At 41.1% G+C, this 22,064-nt stretch overlaps 2 protein-coding genes and 1 long non-coding RNA gene across 3 annotated transcripts; 1 reads left to right on the forward strand and 2 right to left on the reverse strand.

The window, feature by feature from the left end:
* Window positions 1–538: 538 nt before the first annotated feature.
* anxa1a (annexin A1a) lies at window positions 539–5,393 on the reverse strand. Its single transcript, XM_076038997.1, has 12 exons — window positions 5,246–5,393; window positions 4,506–4,585; window positions 3,653–3,743; window positions 3,000–3,094; window positions 2,803–2,916; window positions 2,471–2,561; window positions 2,294–2,373; window positions 1,631–1,775; window positions 1,460–1,555; window positions 1,300–1,358; window positions 1,087–1,209; window positions 539–1,001 (listed from the first exon to the last, which is right to left on the reverse strand). The coding sequence occupies exons 2-12, from the start codon at window positions 4,563–4,565 to the stop codon at window positions 942–944; spliced, it is 1,014 nt and encodes a 337-aa protein (XP_075895112.1). The 5' UTR covers window positions 4,566–4,585; window positions 5,246–5,393; the 3' UTR covers window positions 539–941.
* A 902-nt stretch (window positions 5,394–6,295) lies between these two features.
* Window positions 6,296–9,117, forward strand: LOC142896998 (uncharacterized). Its single transcript, XR_012928404.1, has 3 exons — window positions 6,296–6,419; window positions 7,194–7,356; window positions 7,932–9,117. It is a non-coding gene; the product is annotated as an uncharacterized LOC142896998 (long non-coding RNA).
* Window positions 9,118–13,255: 4,138 nt separating this feature from the next.
* cyp1d1 (cytochrome P450, family 1, subfamily D, polypeptide 1) lies at window positions 13,256–20,027 on the reverse strand. The gene is made up of 8 exons (XM_076038965.1): window positions 19,824–20,027; window positions 19,398–19,680; window positions 18,687–19,295; window positions 17,772–17,895; window positions 17,593–17,682; window positions 15,566–15,689; window positions 15,401–15,487; window positions 13,256–15,310 (listed from the first exon to the last, which is right to left on the reverse strand). The coding sequence occupies exons 1-8, from the start codon at window positions 19,919–19,921 to the stop codon at window positions 15,028–15,030; spliced, it is 1,698 nt and encodes a 565-aa protein (XP_075895080.1). The 5' UTR covers window positions 19,922–20,027; the 3' UTR covers window positions 13,256–15,027.
* Between the last annotated feature and the right edge of the window lie 2,037 nt (window positions 20,028–22,064).

Raw genomic sequence — 22,064 nt, forward strand, 5'->3', positions numbered from 1 at the left:
TAGATACCCGTATACATAAAGTAAATTGTTGAACAAAAACAATATTTGAAATATTTTTATTTTTATTTACATTAAGTTTTCGTTATCATGCAACGCAAAAAAACGGAGCTGTTGATAATTATTAGCTATTTTGTTTGGTAAGTGTTTTTTATATATTTTAATATTTATTTTCATAAGTAGCCCTAACCCACTCTTTACTAACGTAGCAATGACGCTTATTTTACCCCAGATACGTAATACTGGAATTGTATACGTGTTTTGCGTGAAAATGTCTCAGCATATCACATTTAATTCTGGAAAAAAACATGCTAAATTTTCAGGTGGTAGATTTTTCGGGTTTTTGTTGTAGATAGGTTTACTTAAAAATTACACCACTGCTATCATTACATATTGAGTATGTTCACTGTTCCATTATACTGCCTACATGTTTTGTTTTCATAATCCTGTTTTGATTTTGCACTTGACTTTTATTGGCAGATAGTTTGTATTCATGTGGTACGCACTCTATGGGAATGTGAGAAGAAATAAAACCACTGACTGACATACAAAAAGCTTTTATTTGTAACACATCCGAGCTCCTTCAAGGGTAGGCCTACTGCTACTACTGAATGTGATTGGCACATGGTGAATATCTGACAACAGCTGCTCTGTGATCAGATTCTCTGGCTAGACCCAATATGAAAATGCAAAAGGCAATAAAAGACCCAGAGCACTGGTTTTCTATCATACTGCTGTTGGTTTTGTGCTGAAAAAAAAAGACTGCTGGGAGGAAAGGGATGTGGACGGAAAACATCTGCTCTATCAACGTCAATTCCATGTCAATCTTTGCTTATCTTCTGTCAGTTCTTCATACAAGCAATGGGCACAATATGTGTCAAGAAATTAAGGGTTTGCACAGCAGGATCCTCAGGTGTATGAGCTTCAATCATAAGGATTGGCCATTAGTTGTCACCTCCACAGAGAGCCAGCAGAATCTTTTCATAATCTCCTTTCGTGTCATCCTGAAGAGAAAGAAACAAAACATGAAGTAATTCTGATACCTCGGATGGATTTGCTGCTTTAATCCTTGTTCAGACATTTGCTCACCAAAATATCCTTGTAGAGTGATTTTCCGTAGTTTTTCTTGTATTCTTCCTTGATGCTTTTCATGTCAATTTCAGAGCGGCTCACCATGATGCGGGATAGGATATTCTTGCGAGTTCCTTTGCCCTAATTGTTACAAAAAAAATCAGTTAGAAATTATCTTGGTGAAAGCAGTATTTTGAATGTTTTTCAAGAAGTTGTGAGTGCAGATTTTACCTCCATGGCTCCGTGGAGCCTCTCAGCAAAGTACGCAGGCCTGCATCCGGCACACTTGACTATAGATATATTAAAAAAATTAAAAATAAAAAGGTAAATATGTACATAACACATTTTGATATTAATGTAACAAATAAAGACTGGAAGCACATGGCTTTACCTATGGCTGTGAGAGATTTTTCAATATCTCCCTTCATCTCCAGGTCAATAGCTTTGGCCACATCCACCTTGCTGTACTTGGAGTATCTGTCAAATACTGATGCAGAGTGAACAGATTGTTAGAGGGTCAGGTCATACAGGAACAACAACATTTTCGAGCAATGCTGCAAACCTTGACGGAGATGAGGGGCGCTTCTGCTGCAGAGGATCTCAATGAAGGCAGAGCAGTCTTTGCCCTTCCTCCCCTCGCCGGCCTCGTACAGGGTCCTGGCATCGCTGTCAATCAGCTCCTCACACACTCCGTCAGTTCTGCCAGCCTGTGAAAAAGACAGAAAGGGAATGAAAAGATAATGAAATGATAAAATTCTATATGATGAATATAAAAATTAAATATAAATTCTGGCTTGTTGGATGTTTGTCATGCCCTCTTTAAGTTCTGCGTTGATGTGCACATGAAAACTAAAAAATGTTTGCAACAGAGATACTGCAATTTTTTTTTATGCAGCATAAATGATACAGCTGCATCCAGTGCACTGTAATCCATCAATGTTGAGGATTTAGAAGAAGCTTCTCCATTATTAGTCTGTGCTACAGTATGAGCATCAAATTCGGTGTTGCGTATATTCTTCTATTTAACTGATTCTGGTGATTTTATGGTGAAAAAAAGAGAGTATTTTCCACATCAGAATGCAAACTCAAGGCATGCAAATTCCAAGTCCTTGACCCGACTACTCTTTTACGGACTACGACATAGTGACAACATGAGCTTATAGGGTGTGTGTGTGTGTGTGTGTGACAGGAAGTTTTATGTTTCCTTATAGGTGACAGTCCATACCTTACACAGTTCAAGGAGAGCAGCCCTAAAATCTCCACTAGTGTCCCCCCTGATGTCGTCCTCCAACTCCTTCTTGTTGTCTTAGTGGTGAGAAAAAAAGAAACAGCAGAATTACCATCTAAGTATAATATTCAAAATTCAGTCAATTATTTTGCTTGAAATTGTGTTATCCCAAACCTTCCTTGTAGGCTTTCTTGATATCCAGGATCTCCCTGTTGGTTCTGGAAGCCAAAATTTCTATCAAGGTTGCCTCATCTGTGCCAAGACCCTAAAGAGAGATACACATACTGTATACTGAAATTACTCTTTGCTGGCCAAATTTTAAAAAGAAAAAAAACGTGCCATATTGTCCTCTTGCTACAAAACAATACACGGAAGTGGGTGGATGTCATTCAGCAGAGAAAATAACAGATGAAGGTCGGGTCAGTGCTTTTGGAATAGATGTGTTCCATTACATCCTCAACACTAACGAGTGTCAACATCAGTGAAAGTATTTTTTTTCTGTGTACCTTCATGGCATTTTTGAGCTGGTCGGCATCGTACTGGGCCGGCGTTTTTAGCAGAGAAAGCACCACGTCCTCCAGATCGCCTTTCAAAGCACTCTTCAAAGCTGCGTCCAGAGGCTGTGAGGAGTCATGGACAGCGTGAGACCATGTAACAGACTGTCCACTTTGAGTGTGTGTGCTCTTTAGCTGAATCCATTTACCTTGCCCGTAGATTGCTGGTAAGCTTCCTTGATTTTCTGCCTCTGCTCGTTGCTCCGTTTTACCAGAACATCAATGATGGTCTTTTCATCCACACCTGCATGGAAGAAAATGTTTGTTTGTTTTATCAAACAGCCCCAACAGAAACACAACACAGGTAACTTTTAAAATCTAGTTAGTAGCAATACAGCAAGATGACCAGCAGATGGTGTTGTATGCAACATTGTAGGGCTTTTTCACATCCTCCTCTAACCATAAACCCCTGCTGGCTGTTCTTATGCAGATATCCCTTGCAGTGTTTGCAATTATGCTCACTTCTGTTCCGTAACAGACGTCCCAAGAAAAAACCTCCGTCTCTAATGTCCAGATGAAGAACTGAAGTTACATAACGTAACTGGGCAAGTATATCCATCTCCAGTCAGAGAACTGACAGTCAGTGTGGCAGCAAAAGGGAGTTCATGAAACACCAAAATGGTTCCTCGTTCTGTCAAAGACTAAATGAGTTTGCAACTCCAAGACACCATGCTGATGGGCACTTCTTTCAACATTAAATGTGGCTGGGTTGGAGGTCTGCCTGGGTTTGAACAAAGTCCCAGCAAATAGCCGAGGCATGATTCAACATGTTCCACAACAATCTATAGAGGCCATCTGTCACCTTTGACTTTAATGGCCTTCTCCAAAACTGCTGCGTCCTCACTGGGGTTGAAATTTGGTGCTGCGGTCACCGTCCCTTCATTCTTCAGGACCTGCAAGACAAAACACCGGCTGTTTGGTTAGGAAATACTTGACTTTGGCACGAATGCATTTTTTACATTCCTTGCATGCACCAGGTCCTCTTTAAAAAGCACTATCTGCATCTCAACCGAGTGTGTTTAACAAACTAAAATGATGACAGATTAATTCCAGTGGAGACATAATACATTGGCCTAGTGTCATAACCTAAATGACTAACAGTGCTTTGGCAATGCCTGAACACACCCATGCCCGACTCATGTCAAACGCAATAGGAGCGTCGCACAGCAAGAATGAAATCATGCTGGAAAAAAACTTGCGCAACTTACCCAACTTCACCTTAAAAAAAAAAAACAAACGGGGAAAGCAGAAGCTCCATTTCTGGTCTTTTTCTAGAGTTTATAAAGGGAGGGGCATAAATTCCTGCTTCCATGACTCACACACTCACAGCGCAACTATGGAAGAGGCATCGTTCTTACTGGGTTTTATCTTAATGCTACAGGCTCCCTTTCACTGGAATATCACATACTCATTGTGTTATCCATCTGCCCTCCTCCACCCCCTCCTTTCCTTCCTTTGCTCTACCTTTTAACAGTTACCCCTCATTCCTTCCTCAAGCTGAATGTGCCACACAATCCTCTCTGTGCCTTGCTCCAAAACTACAGCCTGATAAAACTTTTCCACTCGAACATACCACAGGAAGAGGGGAGGAGGAAAAAGAGGGGGGAAAGAGCAGTTTGCCTGAGCAACAGAAACACAGACACAGAGTTACGCACTGAGTCATCGGGCATGCCCAAATAGATCGCCTGCTGCAGGAAGGTACTGATGAAAGACATGGTGGGACACTGGAGTCTGCCTGTAAGTGGGTAGAAAAGACAAGAGAAGTGTGTGAGAAAAAAAATAAAATAAGTAGGAGCAAAAGCAGAATAGTGGCACTTATAAGAAGTAGGAAAGTCTGATGAGTCCGATCTCAAATTGGGATAAAGCCACCACGTTATCTGGCAGTGTGATCGCCGTTTTAGATTAGAACCACACCTCTGATCTACGACTTTGTCTTCCCCTCATTACTTTAGGGCTCCAGCCTTTCCATTTTTTTTTATTATTTTTTTTGCAGTTGGTTTGTGAGGTCGTTTCCATGACAGGCATAGCAAGGCAGCCTGGCCACACCCCGGCTGGACTGTACTGCTGCTGCAGCCGCAGCAGCAGCAGCAGTTGGCTGACTAGAGCCATAATCCCGCTATGTTAATGTTTTATTCATTTCGCAAACCAGTTCTAAACTTAGGTTAACCAGTTTACCAGTCCCCCCTCGAACGAGTACGTTTTCTAAACTGTCGCCGCAGTCTTGGGAGCCACACCCTTCGACGTGACATCAACACCTTGGGGAAAAGCGACGCACAGAAGTCGTGCGTGACTCCGAACTAAACTCAACTAGTGCAAGAGGAGACTGTAGAAGACACTTGACTAGAGGCATTTAAAATAAAATAAGAGCCGCAAGGGAAATGGGGAAATGACTTACCGCTTTGACTTGAGAAGGAAGAGGAGCTCGGTCGGACTGCGATTTCAGGGGCGTTGCTGCGGCGCACAGGGTAAATTTATACTGTGGATAAACCACACCTAGTGCCGGGCCCGGCCCCGGCCCACCCTCCGCTGCTGCAATTGGACATCACCGCTGCTGCTCGCCTCGGCGAGAGGCGACGCCGAGCGTGTGGAGCAGGAACCGTTCCTCCTTGCAGAACATAGACGGACCCAGAACATGATCAAATACTCTGTATAATAACTTTCAATCATCATTATTATTGCTGCACTGTCATACTTCCGTGCTCGCTGCACGGACTTTATATTATATTATATTATATTATATTATATTATATTATATTATATTATATTATATTATGTGCAAGTTGCAAGCATTAGCAATGCTCCAAGTCAAGCAGTCTTTTCTGCAAATCCTGCTGCAAAAAGTGTTGTTTGATTGAATCATCAAATCAGTTCAAAAACAAACAAAAAAAACACTGGGTGTTTGCCTGTATTGATCGAGCCAATCACTTTTTAACTACGTGTTGCCAAAGGCTGAGCAAAGACCCCCTAGCATTACTCAAAAAGTGTCTGCCTTAAGTTTGTTTTGGGTGTGGCTTGTTGCCATGGCAGCAGCACATGGGCCAGACGCTGCCTGTAGTCTGAGGTGTGCAGCCTGCGGCCTGAGGCCTGAAGCCTACGTGCTCTAACAGAGGTTAAGCTAGATAGCGACACGTTTGACTGATGATTAATGCTCTCCTTCTTAGTACAGGTGCCGGCCCTGTCCAAACAATCAGGACATGAAAGCCTCTCAATGACATCAACAAGAATCTTCTGATGTGTCACTTGAATACTAGGCCTGTATAAACGGGCCATTTCACCTCTTTTGGTGACTGTTAGGTAAGAACGGAATAATCTGGAGCGGGTTAGCCAAGAGACAGGGTGGGGTTTGGATTCTTAAAGGGAAAACACATTTCCACTGATGTGGTATTCTTTTGGTTGGAATCGTTTCTCGTGTGAAACTGAAGTCCCTCCTGTGGTTCCAAATGAGTCCGTTACCTCAAACACACCAGTGAATGATAATCCACAAGAACATTAGCATTGCATACTGAGCAGACAGATGACTTCCTGCTACACGCTGTGTGGTTCACCTGAATGTAGACAATAAAATATGGGTGAGTCCAAGATCCCCAGGAGCACACACTGCCACAGTGAGTGAAACAATTATGTAGCTCTCTGCATGAGCATGTGTGACTCAAGGATGAGAGGGAGGGAGAGAGAGAGAGGGAGAGAGAGAGAGAGAGAGAGAGAGCATCCGGTTACAAATGGGAAACCCAAAGCCTATTTGGAGCATCTTTTACCGCTCAGTGTGTGCAGAATATAAGATGGTGCCCAGTGAAACTCCATCCAGGGATGTTTAATATTTAAACAAAGTTGAGAGATTGGTTCTTCTGTGAGATCAGCACTGTCATCCTTAACAGAATAGCAGCACAGAAACCACACTGGACGGATCTGAGCAGCTTCCAGGACAGGCAGGTCTAATTCTAAAATGTTGGGGTTTATAGCAATTTCTCATTTTTTTCTTATTTAGCATTTTTATTGTATCATCGTGTTTCATGTAATGGTGAATTGTGTTACCCTTCCTGTTTAGCTCGTTTTTTCAAATTTAATTTCTCTGTCAGTTTTATTTACTTTTTTGTCTGATTTGTTTTGTACTGCATTGGTGGCATGAGCTGATTGAAAATGTACACATCCAGTGACACATATTTATTCCCTTTTGATCAGCTTTGAATTTGGAGTACCTAAAAAGCAGTTTACATCCACAGAGTTTTGTCTTGTTCTGTTTTTTGTTTTGTTTTGTTTTTTGTTTTTTGTTTTTTTTTAAAAAAGGAGATATTTCAAATCAAATGAAACGATACAATTTTCTTGCTTTCATTTTCTCACCACAGTCCTGACAACTTTACACCTGCCCATCTACATAAAAAACAAGCAGCCAACTTGCATCCATCATGTATGCAAACCCATCCAGCGCTGAGAATGGATCCTATTCGCTGACCTTCCTGGGAAAGAAAGTGGGCAGAAGTCACTCTGTGGCACCAGCAGGCAAGCGACGTGAGTAGAAACACTCACAACTCACATGGCATCCATGTGCTCTTCAAACACCAGATTGAATATTGTAGAAACAGCTGTTGGAAATTTGTTTACGTAAGATTAGATATAGCAGTTAATCAGTATATCAGATATTCACTCACTATGTTACAGACATGGCTGGAATTTCAACATGAAAGAAGAGCCATCTTGACTCAGACTTAAAATACATACATAAATGTAACAGTCATGCAAAAATACATGGAATGTGACTAATAGCTGGAGTCACCTCAGTCACTGTATTGTCAGACTCTATTCTTTTTTGCTTTGTGCATGTAGCAGCCCTTCATTAGCTGATGTCTGTAGGTTCATACAAGTATGTGTGACTGGCCTCGTGCCAGGTATTTGTCCCAGCATCTTACGCCCAGATGAGTCTCTGTCTGCAGCTGCAGCTTCTTTTCAATATCTCACCTCAGTCGACTGTGCTTCATGGCCTGTTGGTCATTTTGTTTGAAATGCTGCTTTCTTTGCAGCATACATTACACACTTTCACTGTTTTAATTTACTTCTAAATGTGTTGATCCTTTGTTTTCCAATAGGTGCTTGGGAAACCAGCAGGTCCATGTGTCCTGAGGACCCTGTTGTGTCCATGCGGCCTGTCCAGGTCCCAGCTGTGGCGCCGGTTATGCAGGATTTGCCTGGGACAGCCACAGCGGACGTGATGGATGACAGGCCATCTTTTCACAACACACATTTTGACCAGTGCAGAAACAGCACAGCGGGCGGGGTGATCACCTCTCGTCCACAATTAAGAAGAGGAGTGAACTCAACCAAGTCCAACTAGTTTATTTTCTACCTGCCGTCTAGCTGAGGCAACATATCAACTTTACAGTCGACATCTTTTCTATTTTTCTACTGAGAGTGTTTGTGGAAGGACGGTCACGGCATGACATCACACCCACATTCCTGTGTGGGGAAATACAGAGGGGAGTCAGGGTGGGGTGAGAATGTGAGAGACAGGGAGGTTTGAGGTTTTCAGCTGTAGGAGTTTCTTTTTAAATGTACTGCAGCCCGGTTACATTGTCGGATCAACTCAAAATAAGAATGAATCAGCGCTCAAGAAAGTAACATTTAATATAAACATGTGCACTGTGCATTAGGATAGCATTATTAGAAATATAAATACATTTTAAAAATGCATGTTAGTAATGTAAAGTGTATTTTAAAGCTGTTTGATAAAGCTTGAATGTTAACACTGACATGTATGTATTTTACATTGAGACAGATGTAATTTTAAACATAAACAAACTTAAAGTACATTACTGATAAAAGTTGATGTGTAAAAGTGCAATGAATTGAAGAAGTAATTGTACTGGTTGAAAGATACTTGTAACAAAGTTGCTTAGTGATGGTTTTGCAAATTGCTTACATCGTCATATCCCATTAAAACTGAGTGACTGTAGTGCTTGTGTAGGACCAGCAGTCCCAGCTCTGAGATTCCAGCACTGCAGAAGCTGCCACAAGGTGTCTGAAAAGCGTTAACTCTTTTGATTTCCCTAAAATCTGCATTACTCAGGAAAGATAAAGCACTTCAATGCAATGTTTTATTCACATATTTGTGTTTTGTGACCTCTTATGGCAACATTTACTGCAACTTTCGATGTTAAAATAAAATATAAGGGTATATATGGGTAGACTTTTTTTTATTCAGACCTGTGATTCAGTGTAGTGCCCATTTGTTCAGTGAGAAGATAAACAGGAAAACAATTAAGACACTGTGCTGTGTTCTTTCTCACACTCACATGGTTGCCTTGATGCTGCAGCAGCAGCAGCTGCTTTTGCTGCTTCGATGAGCCTGCAGGGCATGGCACTGGATTTTTGCTACCAGGAGGTTATTTCCTGGATGTGAAGTGTTTTTATGATACATACCTTTATAGCCAGATAGTATGTAAAGTATGTGTGTGTGCGTGTGTGTTGAAATATTGTGATCAGAACAGACTGTATGTAGAATCTGATCCAACTGCTCAAACAAGACAAAAACTGCGAGACAACCCAGAAATTCACGCAGGTGAAATTGACCACTGACTGTGAGAGGACTCAGTAATTAGTCAGACTGTCTCACAGCAACATCTCCTCCAATGGTGTCTCCTCTATTTCCAACCCAACCACATTTGTGTCCTGTTATCCATTTATTATCTAAATATGTCGCATAACTTTTTTTAGGCTCTTAAACTCTTCACATTGTTAACATTCCGGCTGCAGATTGTAAAATCAGTCAGCTTTCTGAAATTTATTCTCTGTTGTCTTTGTTGTATTTCTTCCCCTCTATTTCCCTTGCCCTCTTTTCTACAGGCATTGGCCGTACAGCAGAAGTAGCTGCAGAAGGAGCAGTGAACTGAAAAGTGGAATAAAGAGGAGGCACTGCGGTGCCAATGAGTACAAAATGGGTGCAGAATGGGAGCACACCATGTTGCCATATTTGAGTACAAAAGGCTTTTTTTTTTCCTTCCCAACAAAATGATGTAATCGTTGGACCAGCTATGTTCCTGTGAGTCCTTTGAGGACAAAGTTTTTGAAGTTTTCTTCAACAGGCAGGATATCCTCCGCATTTGTGAATCTGCATGCACTGAACAAACCTACAGCAACATGACCTCTGTCACTCGCAGTTTGCGGTGTTCACTTAACTACAGCCATAATCTTATGAATGAGGAAAATGAAAGCATTGAGAACAAATTGCTCCCAGAAGAACAGCAGTGGACACTTGCTAGAATTCATTAAAAAGGTGAACTGCAACTCCACTTCAAAAAAAGTTTTGAAAAAGACTTTATCTTAAAGATCTAGAGAGACAGTGATGAGAGCATTATATTTATAGTCGTACATTGTATTACACTGCATTTCACATTTGACATATGTCCAGATGGGAGAGTTAAGCTGGAACTGGTCTGGTCTGGCATATGATGGGTTAAAACCTCAAGTAGGTTCAGTAGCTCCTCTGATGACAGCATATAAAGGTCATAATAATACATGCGTTTATATTGACTTAATTCCACTATAAATACGTTAATGCTCTACTCTTACTACTCTATTCAAGCACAATGTCATAGCCAATTTGAACAACATTTTGACAATGACCTTTCAGGGTATCTTTGAACGCCTGTAATAAGTCAGCTCAGCCACTAGAGGAGGCTATTGGCCATCTAGAAAAGCAGGTCGAGGCAGCAAGGACCAAATCCATCCTGTTGCTCAGTTGCAGTGTGCCCACGATTTCACACCGTTCAATCCAACACAGTCCATCCAAAACTACACATTTAAATGCAGTCAGCACAACCGTTGATGTAATGTTTCTTCACAGAGTAATCAGCTCAGCTGTCCATGGTTCAATCTCTGGAGTCTTCCTGCAGTCAGGGACAAGGGATTATTCCAAGATCTCTTGATGTCGTATGGTACCACATTTGACATTAAATGTCCCATATATAAGTATACACATGTCTCGTCTACTCTCAAAAACATGCATGTAAGGTGAAGCAGGAACTCTAAATTGTACGTAGGTATAGTTCAAGTGCAAATGGTTGTTTGTCGTTATGTGTTGCCGTGCAATAAACTGCCTATTTGTAGAGGGTGTAACATGCCTTCAGCCCAAGACAGCTGAGAAATAGAAAATGGATGGATAGAAATTTCAGCAGGAGGGCAAAACTTAGTCAATTTTAGGAGGTTGCAAAAAGATGGCTAGTTTCCTTTAAAAAAAAAAAAAGGAATGAATGTTTTTACGTGTTTTTCATCATCATTATTATTATTATTATTATTATTATTATTATTATTATTATTAGCAGTAGTAGTAGTAGTAGTAGTTAGTAGTAGTAGTAATTATAATTATAATATGCAACCTTTAATTTTTTTTTTTTTTTATGAATTTATTGAGTATTTATTGAATGAGTCCAATAACATTATATATGGGAGTATGGCAATAATGTCTTCTGACACTGGGTGGTTGATCCATTCAAATTAGAAAAGCTCACCACAAATTTGGGTCCTTGTCCTTGTCCTCCAGATTCACCTTATATTCTGCTGTATACTGACTGGCTATAGAAGCTCTTCATATGCCTGGCCAAAGAGGCCTGTGCCCAGTCTCACAGCCAGGTCAGGCGGGTGAAGATCAAGAGGCACAGAAAGGGGGTTGTTTTTGGGCAAGGACCTGAGACAAAGGAGGCTTCCAGTGCTCAGGAGCTTGACTCTCCCTTCCAGCAGGCCTGAGCCAACAAACACGTTCCTGCCTCTGGTGAGCTCTCTATACCGTGCCATGCTGCCCAGTTCAAACGGGTCCCTGCTAAATGGTTTGGATTAATCTTGTTAGTGACAGTCAGTGTGATGAGGCGGCACCTAAATACTTCATTAATGGGCAGTGAGTGGCACAGTGGAAATAAGAATGGGGGAAACACGTGACTAACTGTAACTTAAGGGAGCACCGGGGCTTTGTGATTGGCACTTATGCATCAAACCATCCATCAAACCTCAGCACATGCCTCAGAGTTTCTCTCCTTTTCCAACATTTCATTGTTCAATACACTGGACAGGTTTGGCCCTCAGCAGTACATTAAAGGATGGGTTCAAAACAGAGAACAAATTTTGCTGCAATGTATATTGTATATGTTTTGAATTAACTTAAGGACTTATGAAGACTGCTTGGTACAATAGGGAAAAGCATCATTATTATAACTCATCCAACGGTGTAAGTGCGAACGGTTGTTTACCTTTCTACATGAACCTGCAATAAAAACTGGTGACTTGTCCAAGGTGTAACCGCACCTTCCTCATCACACAGCTGGGATAGGCTCCAGCAACACCAATGACTATAAGTGCAGAAGAAGTAGTCATAGAAATGAATGGATGGATGGATTTTAGGTGGATGACTGAGTGAGAGCGAGCACGGCAACAGATGGGTGACATCACTATAGAGGCAATGAGGTTTGCATTCAGAGAGAGTGCGTGCAGTTCGTTAATGGCTGATGCCTGCCTGGATCTATAGAATGAGGCCTCCACACCACTGGGCCCCACGTGTAACTGAAGAGGTAAATAGGAAGTCAGTTGTTCGTTTGGTTTGCCCTCCTATCTAAGTGACCGTGGCCCATTAGAGATGGAAAGATGAAGTCCTCACAACCAGTCTGCTTCTGTGGTCACGTCTCATACATGGGAATAGACACGCACAGGCTCTGGTGGTGTTTTTCTTTTCTGTCTTTAGCATTAAACCATCAAAACGGCGAAGACTGGCACATGTCCACCCCATTACTTTTTCATTGCGTTTTGGTCAAAAATATTTGGGTGAATTTCTTCAATTGGGTTTTCACCTTTTCCCATACAAACACTTTTCAGGGTGTCAAGAGAAGCTCTAATTATTACATTAAAATTGGTTAAGAGATGATAAACTGCAGCTCTGATCCCCTACTCCACTTTAAGGATGTACTATCAAAAACTTATGCAAAATTCATTTAGTCCTGACTTAGCTTTTCCGCCACTTACTCAACATCACTGCCATGAGTGTGAATGACCATGTGGTTTGCCTGCATCTAGATCTTCACACACATATGACAAATGGTTTACGTATTGACTGAACGACAAAAGTCCAAGTATGGAGCCTTGTGGCACTCCCTTTGTGAAAGAAAATCTAACATTATAAAAAAATTATATATATATATATATAAAAAGAAAAGGGACCTTTTAGAGAAACAAGAATCAAAAATGATAAACATGAATAATGTTATATAATGACATTTAGAATTTAAAGGTTTTTGCTTTGTATAGGTTTATCAGTGGGGAGACTTAGTCAGCATTTTTGAAATCCTTTGGTCCATTCAAACCATGACCACCAGCTTTGCGTGCAGATATTTATTGGCTGCTTTAGATCACAGGGCCCTCAGCGCATGTTCACTCTGGTTTGTTATTTTTTAATGCCAGCCATAGCTTAAATGACACTGTGAGCTCTGGACTAGAACAAAGTGAGAGACAAAGGCATAGAGATCACATGTAGGGGGACATGGTTGATAAAGAGGTCGGGGTCTTTTCATCTAGATTAACTGACCCATACCAATTGAACACTAGTTCATTTAACACAAGTTAAGGGTTTGTGCCCATGACCACACACAGGCAAACTGGAAAAATTATTTTGATACAACAATGTAACAGCAACAAATTTTAAAACTGTAAAACAAACACCACCATTAGTGCATGGTTTATTTTTTGTAATGCTGTTTAATATAAAGATATTGTCAAAAATAGTTAACAATTATTGCAATATATTGTGATTTAACATTTTTAAATCCCATGTTGTTTGAAACATTTTACTCCAGTCTCAAATTTATTCAACCAATTTCACAAAGCAACTCTGTGAAATCTAACCCACGGATTCTCAGTGCATAGTTGCACAGTTCTGTTCATTTTTATTCCTCACCGAGATAAATGTACAGCTGCGCAAATACACACTAAAAAGAGACTAGTTTAGAATTAAGATCATACAGATAAAATCTAGCGTTGACAGCAAGAAGGTCATGGGTTCAGTCCCTATGCCGGGGTACTAATGAAATTAACTAGACAGTGCATCCTGCCACCTGAAAGCAGTTCTTCAAATTATCAACAGACAAAGGTCATGAGATGATCAATAATCTGTTCGGCAGATAAAACTCTGATGAAAGAACGGCGTTTAGCATTTCTCAGAGTGATCGGCACAAGTTTCAAAGGAAGAAATATTCTGTTGAGTTTGACTTTAAAACTTTTCACTCAGGGATAAAGTTTTCAAAAGAAATGCTGTCTGACTCATCCCTCCCTGCTTTACATGCACTTAATGCTTTGCTTCTTTACATTACACTCATAAAATAAGAACTGCCTGATTTCACGCCTCCCTCAAAAATCTATGGAACTGCAACCAATGACAGTGTGTGGGAGGTCACAATACCAGCGGCAGAGGAGGAGGATGTTCAAAAAGACAAGGGACTCCTATGTCTTAATATATATTTTGCGTGGGCCCTCAGAGAGCTGCTTGGAGAGACTTTAGAGATGGCAGAGAATGAAAATGCCTTACAGCTATACAACAAAAGAGGGGGAGGAGCGAGAGAGGAAGGATAAGGACAAGAGAGAAGATGGGGACGGGGAGGTGGCGGGGGGGTGCCAAGATGAAAGGAGTCTGGCTGATGAGGAGGAGATAGAAGAAAAGTTGAAGGGAGGAGAAAGAGAAGAGGGCCGACGAGAATGAGGACGAACCCTGCGTGAACACATTTTGAAGCCCGGAGCTCTGATCGCCAATCGGAAACATCCTCTGTCTCCCTCCCACAGTGTTTAACTGTGACTAATAACTAAAGATAAAGGCATTTAATGAGACAATGTTTTTAAGCTACTTTCATTTTTAATGTGGTGGGACAGGAAGGCGGCGGGACCTTAGTGCAAGTACGAGCAAAAACACACTTTGAATGACCCTCAATTTTCATAAATAATTTGTAAATGTGCTGTTAGTTCGGGACAACTCTATTTCTACTTTCTCAAATACAGTATTATACTCCCTTTTTTAATTATACATATTTCCCCCCGTTGCTGTGCTATAGAAGAAAATAGTGTATTTTATATGGGTCTGGACCCAAGAAATTAGGGGAAAAAAACACAAAAACAAATGTAATTGCAATACGTAAAGCATCGCATGTTTTGTCCAGGGTTCTAAAATCTTGAGGAGATGGTAATCCTGTATGGACGTGGTTTCATAGTCAAACCAAAATCACTGCTGAGGTCGAGCTCCTGCTCGGGTACATTTTCAATCCATCGCCCATGGAGCAGCGTCGTCAGAAAGATAAACATCTCCAAACGTGCAAGTCTGTCACCAAGACAGCGTCTCTTTCCCATTCCAAAGATGAGAACCTTCTCTGTCAGTTCCTTGTTTAACAGCCCTGATGGTCCCAAGAAGCGTTCAGGCCGAAATGTCCCTGGGTCGCCCCAAAGGTCGCTAGGAAAAAAAACATCAAGAATAAATACAAGCAAGATAAGACACATACCAGAAGAACTGGTGATTTGAGAATTGTGCAAGAAGACTTACCTGTCATGATTGACTTGATACTGGTTGATGAAGACACAAGTGTCTTTGGGTATGAAGTATCCATTCAGGTTGATGTTCTTTGTGGTGCTTGAGGACATAGATCCAGTGATTTAAGCAACAGCAAATAACATTTCAATGACAAATGCAATCATAGTACTGTCTTACCAGTGAGGAATGGTGAAAGGCACATAAGAGGCATGACGGAAAACTTCATAGATGAACGCCTCCGTGTAAGGCATCTTGGGTTTATCTGAAAATCTGGGTAATCTGGCTACACCAATTTGGTGATCTGCAAAATAGATAATACTCAGGGTAAGAAAAAACATATATCATGATTACATCATATACATTTACATTTCATCAGGTGTATTTTTCATATGCCAAGGTTATGATTTTTTAGACCTTACAAGGTTGCTGGATCTCAGAGATTCCAGCTATGAGTCAAATCACAGCTGCTTTTGCATTTTGCATGATTGCAGTAGCAGTTTTTATCACAACTAATCATCAAATTTTTAAAGGATAAAGGTTGTAGTCCCAGTAATTGTCGCGCAGCATGTGAAATGCTATAAGCAAAAACAACTTCTGATCAGCAGCAACCCATGAGGGTCCAAACAGACAAGGATTTCTGGGCAACAATCCACAGCACTTCCATAGGTAAACAGATTTCATCACGTCACAGTTCGGCTTGTAAGGCGACTCCTTCAAAGGCTCAATTGTCTTTTGTAAACGGCTGCTTCCGTGCTTGTTATTACAATGACAAAATCTGCTCATCTCAAATTAATGACAAATGTTGCATGCTCGTTAATAATGTTTCCAGAAAGGTGGTGTGATCACTGTAAACACTGGAAGAAAGGCCTGATTTAAAATTAATTGAGGTGATGAGTAAGTGAAGAGTATCAAACTATTTGTGTTCAATGGTTTGCGTGTTACAGTCTTTGTGTCTGTCTGGAACAACGTGCGAACCATTCTTTCTTTCTTTCTCTGGCTGTTTGTCCCTCCCTCCCTCGTTCTGATTCATCCTGTCTCCTTTTAATGTCCCAGCCCCCCTTCTCTCTGCGACCAGAACAGACAACACCAGTTCTGTCGACCCACAACAGTAGCTCTGGCGTCAGCAAATTGGACAAGTTCTTTGTGAGTTTCTCCAATGGCCATCGGAAGGGCACTCGGGTGGCGCATGGTGGGCGCCTTTGTTCTGCAGATTTTCTCAATATGTGAATCATCCTCAGTGATGTCACATATGTCTGAATAATAAATGACAGGGTATAGAAAAAACCCTGTCATTTATAACCAAAAGTAAAGTTTGCAGTTGAGAGTTAATTACTTTGAGAAGAGTATGTAAATTCACTTACTTGAGTTCTGTATTTCAAAATAAAGGACTTGCTCCAGGCAATATATTTATTAAAAATACTGTTTGTTTACCTAATATTACCTTTACAGCCGTATTTTTCAATTTTCAATGTAATGCAATAGCAAACTGATATCGCTATTTAGGTTGATAGAGTTATATAGATTATTACTATTACTGCCACTAGCATTTTAATTACAAGTATAATTCCAAAGAATATTATTTGAATTCTTGCACTTAAAAGACCAGTGTAAAGACATGCTCAGAGGTTGTACCCTGCACTCCAAAGTATGCTGTCGCTTACTGGATAGATAGATAGATGGATAGATAGATAGATAGATAGATAGATAGATAGATAGATAGATAGATAGATGGATGCATTAAGCTACCTGCAAGAACCATACTCACAGGTGTAAAAGCAGGGGAGGTCACTGAGTGTTCTGCAACATCTATATAGGTCGTGATCTCTGGTGTCACTTACTGCGACCTACATAATGCACATAGGCTACTGACACACACTGACACAGGTAAGACCTTTCCTTGGACAAAAAGTCAGCACAGACAGGTGCTGAAAAATGCATTAGGCTGCTTTTCACATAATGACAGCAAGTGACACTACAGTCGATAAAGGCAACAGATTTCTAATCACCAATCAAAATAAACAGCCGACCATTATAAATGAGTTTAATCACACCACAAATGAAGCAGCTGCTGCCACAGATCAGCTGCATCTGCTCCCTTGGGAGATTTATGAAGTTGCAAAACATCCAATGGAGGCCCAAGTAGATTAAATGAATTAGTTAGTCATATTGAATTATATTAGCTTAATTATTAAATTAGACAGTACCTATCTCCTGGTGTATTCTGTTCTGGATGTCAGGAAATTTGATCAGGTACAACAGGCTCCACTGTAAACCAGCAATGATGGTGTCAAAGCCTGAAGAAAAGTAGAGTCAACAGTGCAGTGAAGAGAGATTATCCATGTTCAACAAAATGCAATTTAATCTATTTTCTAAAGAGTCAAACCTGCTCCAAAGATGTCTATGACAGTATGGATGATCTGAGAGTTGGACAGCATGGACATATCATTATTTTCCTCTCTGTCCTTGCAAAGTGAGATCAGGGTGTCTGTTATGTCACGGATGTAGTTCTGCAGCGCCAAAAAAAAAAAAAAAAAAAAAAAAAAAAAAGCAGAAAAGAGCAGAACAGAAATTAAAATATCATCTTCATCACTTTGAGTCATTGTCACTAATGCCCTCGCCAAAACCTGAGGCTATATTTACCAACTGCAGAGTGGCTAACAATTAAGCAGACCAGATTTAAAACCACACATAATTTTTTTCAGGGACAGTAATCAGTTACGGTACGGCGCGTGCCTTTCAGTGGAAGGATAATTTCTAATTGGAGTGCGTGCCACTCTGCACAAAAACAAAGGTCCCTCCCAGGGAGCTTGTTTGTTATTTTTTTGGGATACGGTTGCATTCACAGCTACCGCTGTATGAGTGCAATGTTAGATTAAATAGTGAACACCAAATTAGTCAGATAGATCTTAGGAAAAGGCATCCAACATCCAACACATTATCCAGCCCTGAGAATATCTTGTTTTGTATTTTGTGGACGCTGGCAGAGACAGCGAAGGTAGCCGTCATCACACCTTTGGTGTTAATAATTCAATGCTATTTTTAACGCTTTTTGATGGATGGTTCGAGAATTTATAGACATTCTAATTTCAACAAAAATGTACATTATACTTAAATACGTAAATAGATATGTGTGTGTAATTTTGATAATTTTAATCATATTTTCTCAAAACCTGAAATGACATAGTTTTAATCTTTAACAGCCCAAAAGTGCAGAAATGATCAATGTGCTTTACCAATTTATTCTTCTACAACTTCTTTTCCAACTGAAATAAAATTCTCCCTCACCTTGTTTCCTTACCTTGTCAAAGGTGTTGATGTGATCTTCAATGCTCCGTTCCATGAATCTATTCATTCTACGGATTTGCTGCACCATCTTCCTCAAAGATGGACTTGGGAAATAACGAAATACTGGGAAAAAATCAGCCAGGTTTCCAGCTGCAAAGATCCTCAGCACCTCATTGTTGATGTGAACAATAGTAAGGAACTCCTTGTCATTGTAGTCGTACCTTTTCCCAAAACAGAGAGCACACACAACATTTGCCACTGAGGTAACCAGAGGCTGCACGGGATCTATACCTGTCTCCTGCCCTATAGCAGCGGCCTGTTCCTGGAGCACCTCCACCATCTTAGCTGCCTCTGCACAGACGTGCTCCTCCAGCAGGCAGGCAGCACCAGAACCTCTGGGCTCAGCCTGCGAGAAAGATCTGAGAGCATTCTGACACATCTTCTTGTGCAGCATCCAGGCTGGTCCATACTTCTCACTGAATGTCATACTGGTGCCATTCGCTACAGCAGAAAAGGTATAAAGGTCAGGTCTCCCAGCAAAAGCATCCCCCTGACGAACAAGTGCCTTTCTGATGGTGGTGTGTCCACTCAGGACGACGACAGTCAGAGAGCCGAGATGAATCTGGAGGGAGGCAATCAAAACATTGACAAAATTAATAAAGGCCTGAGAATCAACTGCAAGTCTAATGCATGGATTTTTTTATTTTTTTTTTACCATGTGTACCTTGAAAACATCACCATACTGGAGCCTCAAGTTGGTAAGAGAAAGATGAATCTGGTCCCCCATCTGCAGCAGATTCCCAAAAAGTGGCCAGGGTGTGGGGCCAGGAGGAGGAGGGAATTTTTTATGGTCTGCATGGGAGTGTTGGTGCTGTCTCTTCCGTCCTCGGAGAGCCATCAGGATGAGAGACAAGAGACACAGGGCAATGGTGATACTAGTCACAGAGGCACAGGGGTGTTCCTTGATTGCTGGAGTCCCAAACGTTAGTCTCATCTTGGCAGGAGAACTTTAAATTTTTGAAAAAGAGAAGAAAAATAAAGAAAAGAAGACACCAAAAAGCACCACTTTTGTTTGAAATACTACTAATTATTTTGGCAAGAATGTGCAAACAAAGCTATTTGCTATACACTATTTGAATAAAGTCCTCACCATGCAGTCTTCGCCTTACACAGAAAACCAAAGCTGTTGAACAGAGAGCAGAGCAGAGATGCAAAGAGTCCGTGGTCTGAACTTTGAGGTCTGGTCATCGGGAACTCTTTAGGATGTCCCTTTCAGCTGTGACCGGGCCCCCTGCAGAGGGAGCTGCTGCCAGCCCACAATAGAGACGTGCACATGGCGAGAAACTTGGCTCAGGTTGAGGGACGATGAGTACGGCCCAGCGAGCCAGTGAATGCATCAGCCCATTTGACCACACACCGGAACGTTCACACCAGCGGCCCCTCCTCCCCGTTCCCTCGACCCATCACACATCACATGGCCCGTTGCTGAAAGTCGTCACAGGGCTTCCTTTCAAAGGAGGTTTAAATTTTTACATGAAAAACAATTTGTTTCAATACATAATATATGTTAAGGACAGGCAACAAAGTAAGACTTGGCATGGCAGTCATTTGACGGACCCAAGTGTTTCACTTAAATCAATGTAATTTCAACAATTTGTCACAGGGAGGAGCTATTTGTCTGTTCAGTTTGGCTGCTGGTCAGCCCACAGCCAAGCCACCAGGCTGTTGCTGTGGCATCAACAAATCTTCATTGAGTGGGAACAAAACAACAGCGGCCCCCTCAGAGTCCTCAACAAAAATTAAATCTTAGCCCATTGCACATATGTATACACGTTTTAAATAAATACATGTTTTCCACATGCTGAAATACAGTATATGTACTGTACATATACAGTATGTCTCTTTCAGCTATATTTGCTTTCCCTATGTTTTCTAATTGTTCTATCTTACTATCTTAGCCTGTCAATAAGTCTTCTTTAAATTCTTCCCAAATCCAATTGTTTGCTCCATTTTTCACAGAGTGTAAGCTAAAACTCACTGTTTCGCACACAAAAAAAATGTATGTGAAGTCACATAGGACAGTGATATATGACTGTATGGCTGCAAGGTACACAATGACTCCTCCTTTGACTCCCCCTCACAGCCACCTTGTTTTTGTCACAGTCTAAACATGTGGAGGGCACAAGACACTATCTATTTGTAACAGGAAGCCAAAATATTTTTTTTTTGCAGAAGCTCAAAACAAAGGGATAGCTGTGTTGTTTTGAGGCAATACAAAATGTTTTTGTTTTTGTTTGGGGGTTTCTTTGGATAAGTTATATGAGGCTGTTACCCTTGAGTCGAGGGTGGAGAATGGTATACGTTGGAACCTTGATAAATCTTTTTATTTATTTATTTATTTTTTTACAGTTATTCCTATTTAAACTTGCCCTTCTGTGGCTTTCCCCCGCACTTTCCTCACTTTTAAGCCTATGGTGAAATCATTCCTCTGATTTTGCTCACCAATTCACAGCCTCCATCCCTCATTCCATTCCTTTCCCATTCTCCATCGAACCGTCGATTTAGCTCAGGCTCAACTGTGGGACACCCAGTGCTGACAGGCCGAGCGACAGCTCCTTTGACCTGGTGGTCAACATCGTCTGCAGGCCTAGGCGGTCCAGTCTCGTCATTAGCTCCGGCAGAGGGAGTCGAGACACTCACTCTGACTCTGTGGAGCCAGTCTCGACGGTGAATGTCTGGGTCTGAAAGTCTGTCGCTAATGTTTAAACATGGCCAGGTCTGAAATGACTGACATCATGCACATGGGAGAAAAAATAGGATGAAGAATGTGACATTCTCACTGTGTACAATTACAATATAAGAGATTACATAACACAATATAGCACGACATAAAGAACATAAAACCACTGGGTCTAATGTCCATAATTTAAAAAAGAAAAAAGAAAAAGACATTTCGACTCTCACTAACATGAGCCCTCTGCCATTTTAGCAAATGTAACTCAACACAGAAACATCCAATATGGGAGGTTTTAACCTGCACTTTTGCTGATTTCCACTGCTGATCTCACTATAGTTTAACAAGGGTTAATTACAGAGGTTGTGTATTCCCTGCAGGGGAATAATTCTCCCGTGTATGTGCGTGCGTACAGCCAGATCAAAATAGGCGCACCAGACAAAGTTATGTGATCACATTGTTCCTGGGAGACAGTGAAGCAGCAGGAGGCCCCTTATCAAAGCAAACATCTTACCAATTATGTTTGCTGCTTGCAGATCTTCTGCATGTGTCGCAAGCGGACACAAAGTGATGCACTGAAGCAGAGGGAGCAGTGCAGCAAGTGGCCAGCACTTCAAAGACCAAGACAAAACAGCCTTGTGTATCTGCCTCAGCTCA

Source organism: Nelusetta ayraudi, unplaced genomic scaffold (genome assembly GCF_046127955.1).
Source record: "Nelusetta ayraudi isolate G7.1 ecotype Tasmania unplaced genomic scaffold, CSIRO-AGI_Nayr_v1 ptg000058l, whole genome shotgun sequence".
Classification (NCBI taxonomy): Eukaryota; Metazoa; Chordata; class Actinopteri; order Tetraodontiformes; family Monacanthidae; genus Nelusetta; species Nelusetta ayraudi.

Coding starts and splice junctions, on each gene's coding strand:
- anxa1a (XM_076038997.1), bottom strand. CDS start 4,565: ATGTCTTTCATCAGTACCTTCCTGCAGCAGGCGATCTATTTGGGCATG. Junction 3,095..3,652: donor GAAGGCCATTAAAGTCAAAG/GTGACAGATGGC, acceptor TCTTCCATGCAG/GTGTGGATGAAAAGACCATC. Junction 1,002..1,086: donor CACTCTACAAGGATATTTTG/GTGAGCAAATGT, acceptor CTTTCTCTTCAG/GATGACACGAAAGGAGATTA.
- cyp1d1 (XM_076038965.1), bottom strand. CDS start 19,921: ATGACCAGACCTCAAAGTTCAGACCACGGACTCTTTGCATCTCTGCTC. Junction 19,681..19,823: donor TGTAAGGCGAAGACTGCATG/GTGAGGACTTTA, acceptor AAAAATTTAAAG/TTCTCCTGCCAAGATGAGAC. Junction 15,488..15,565: donor CCTTTCACCATTCCTCACTG/GTAAGACAGTAC, acceptor TATGTCCTCAAG/CACCACAAAGAACATCAACC.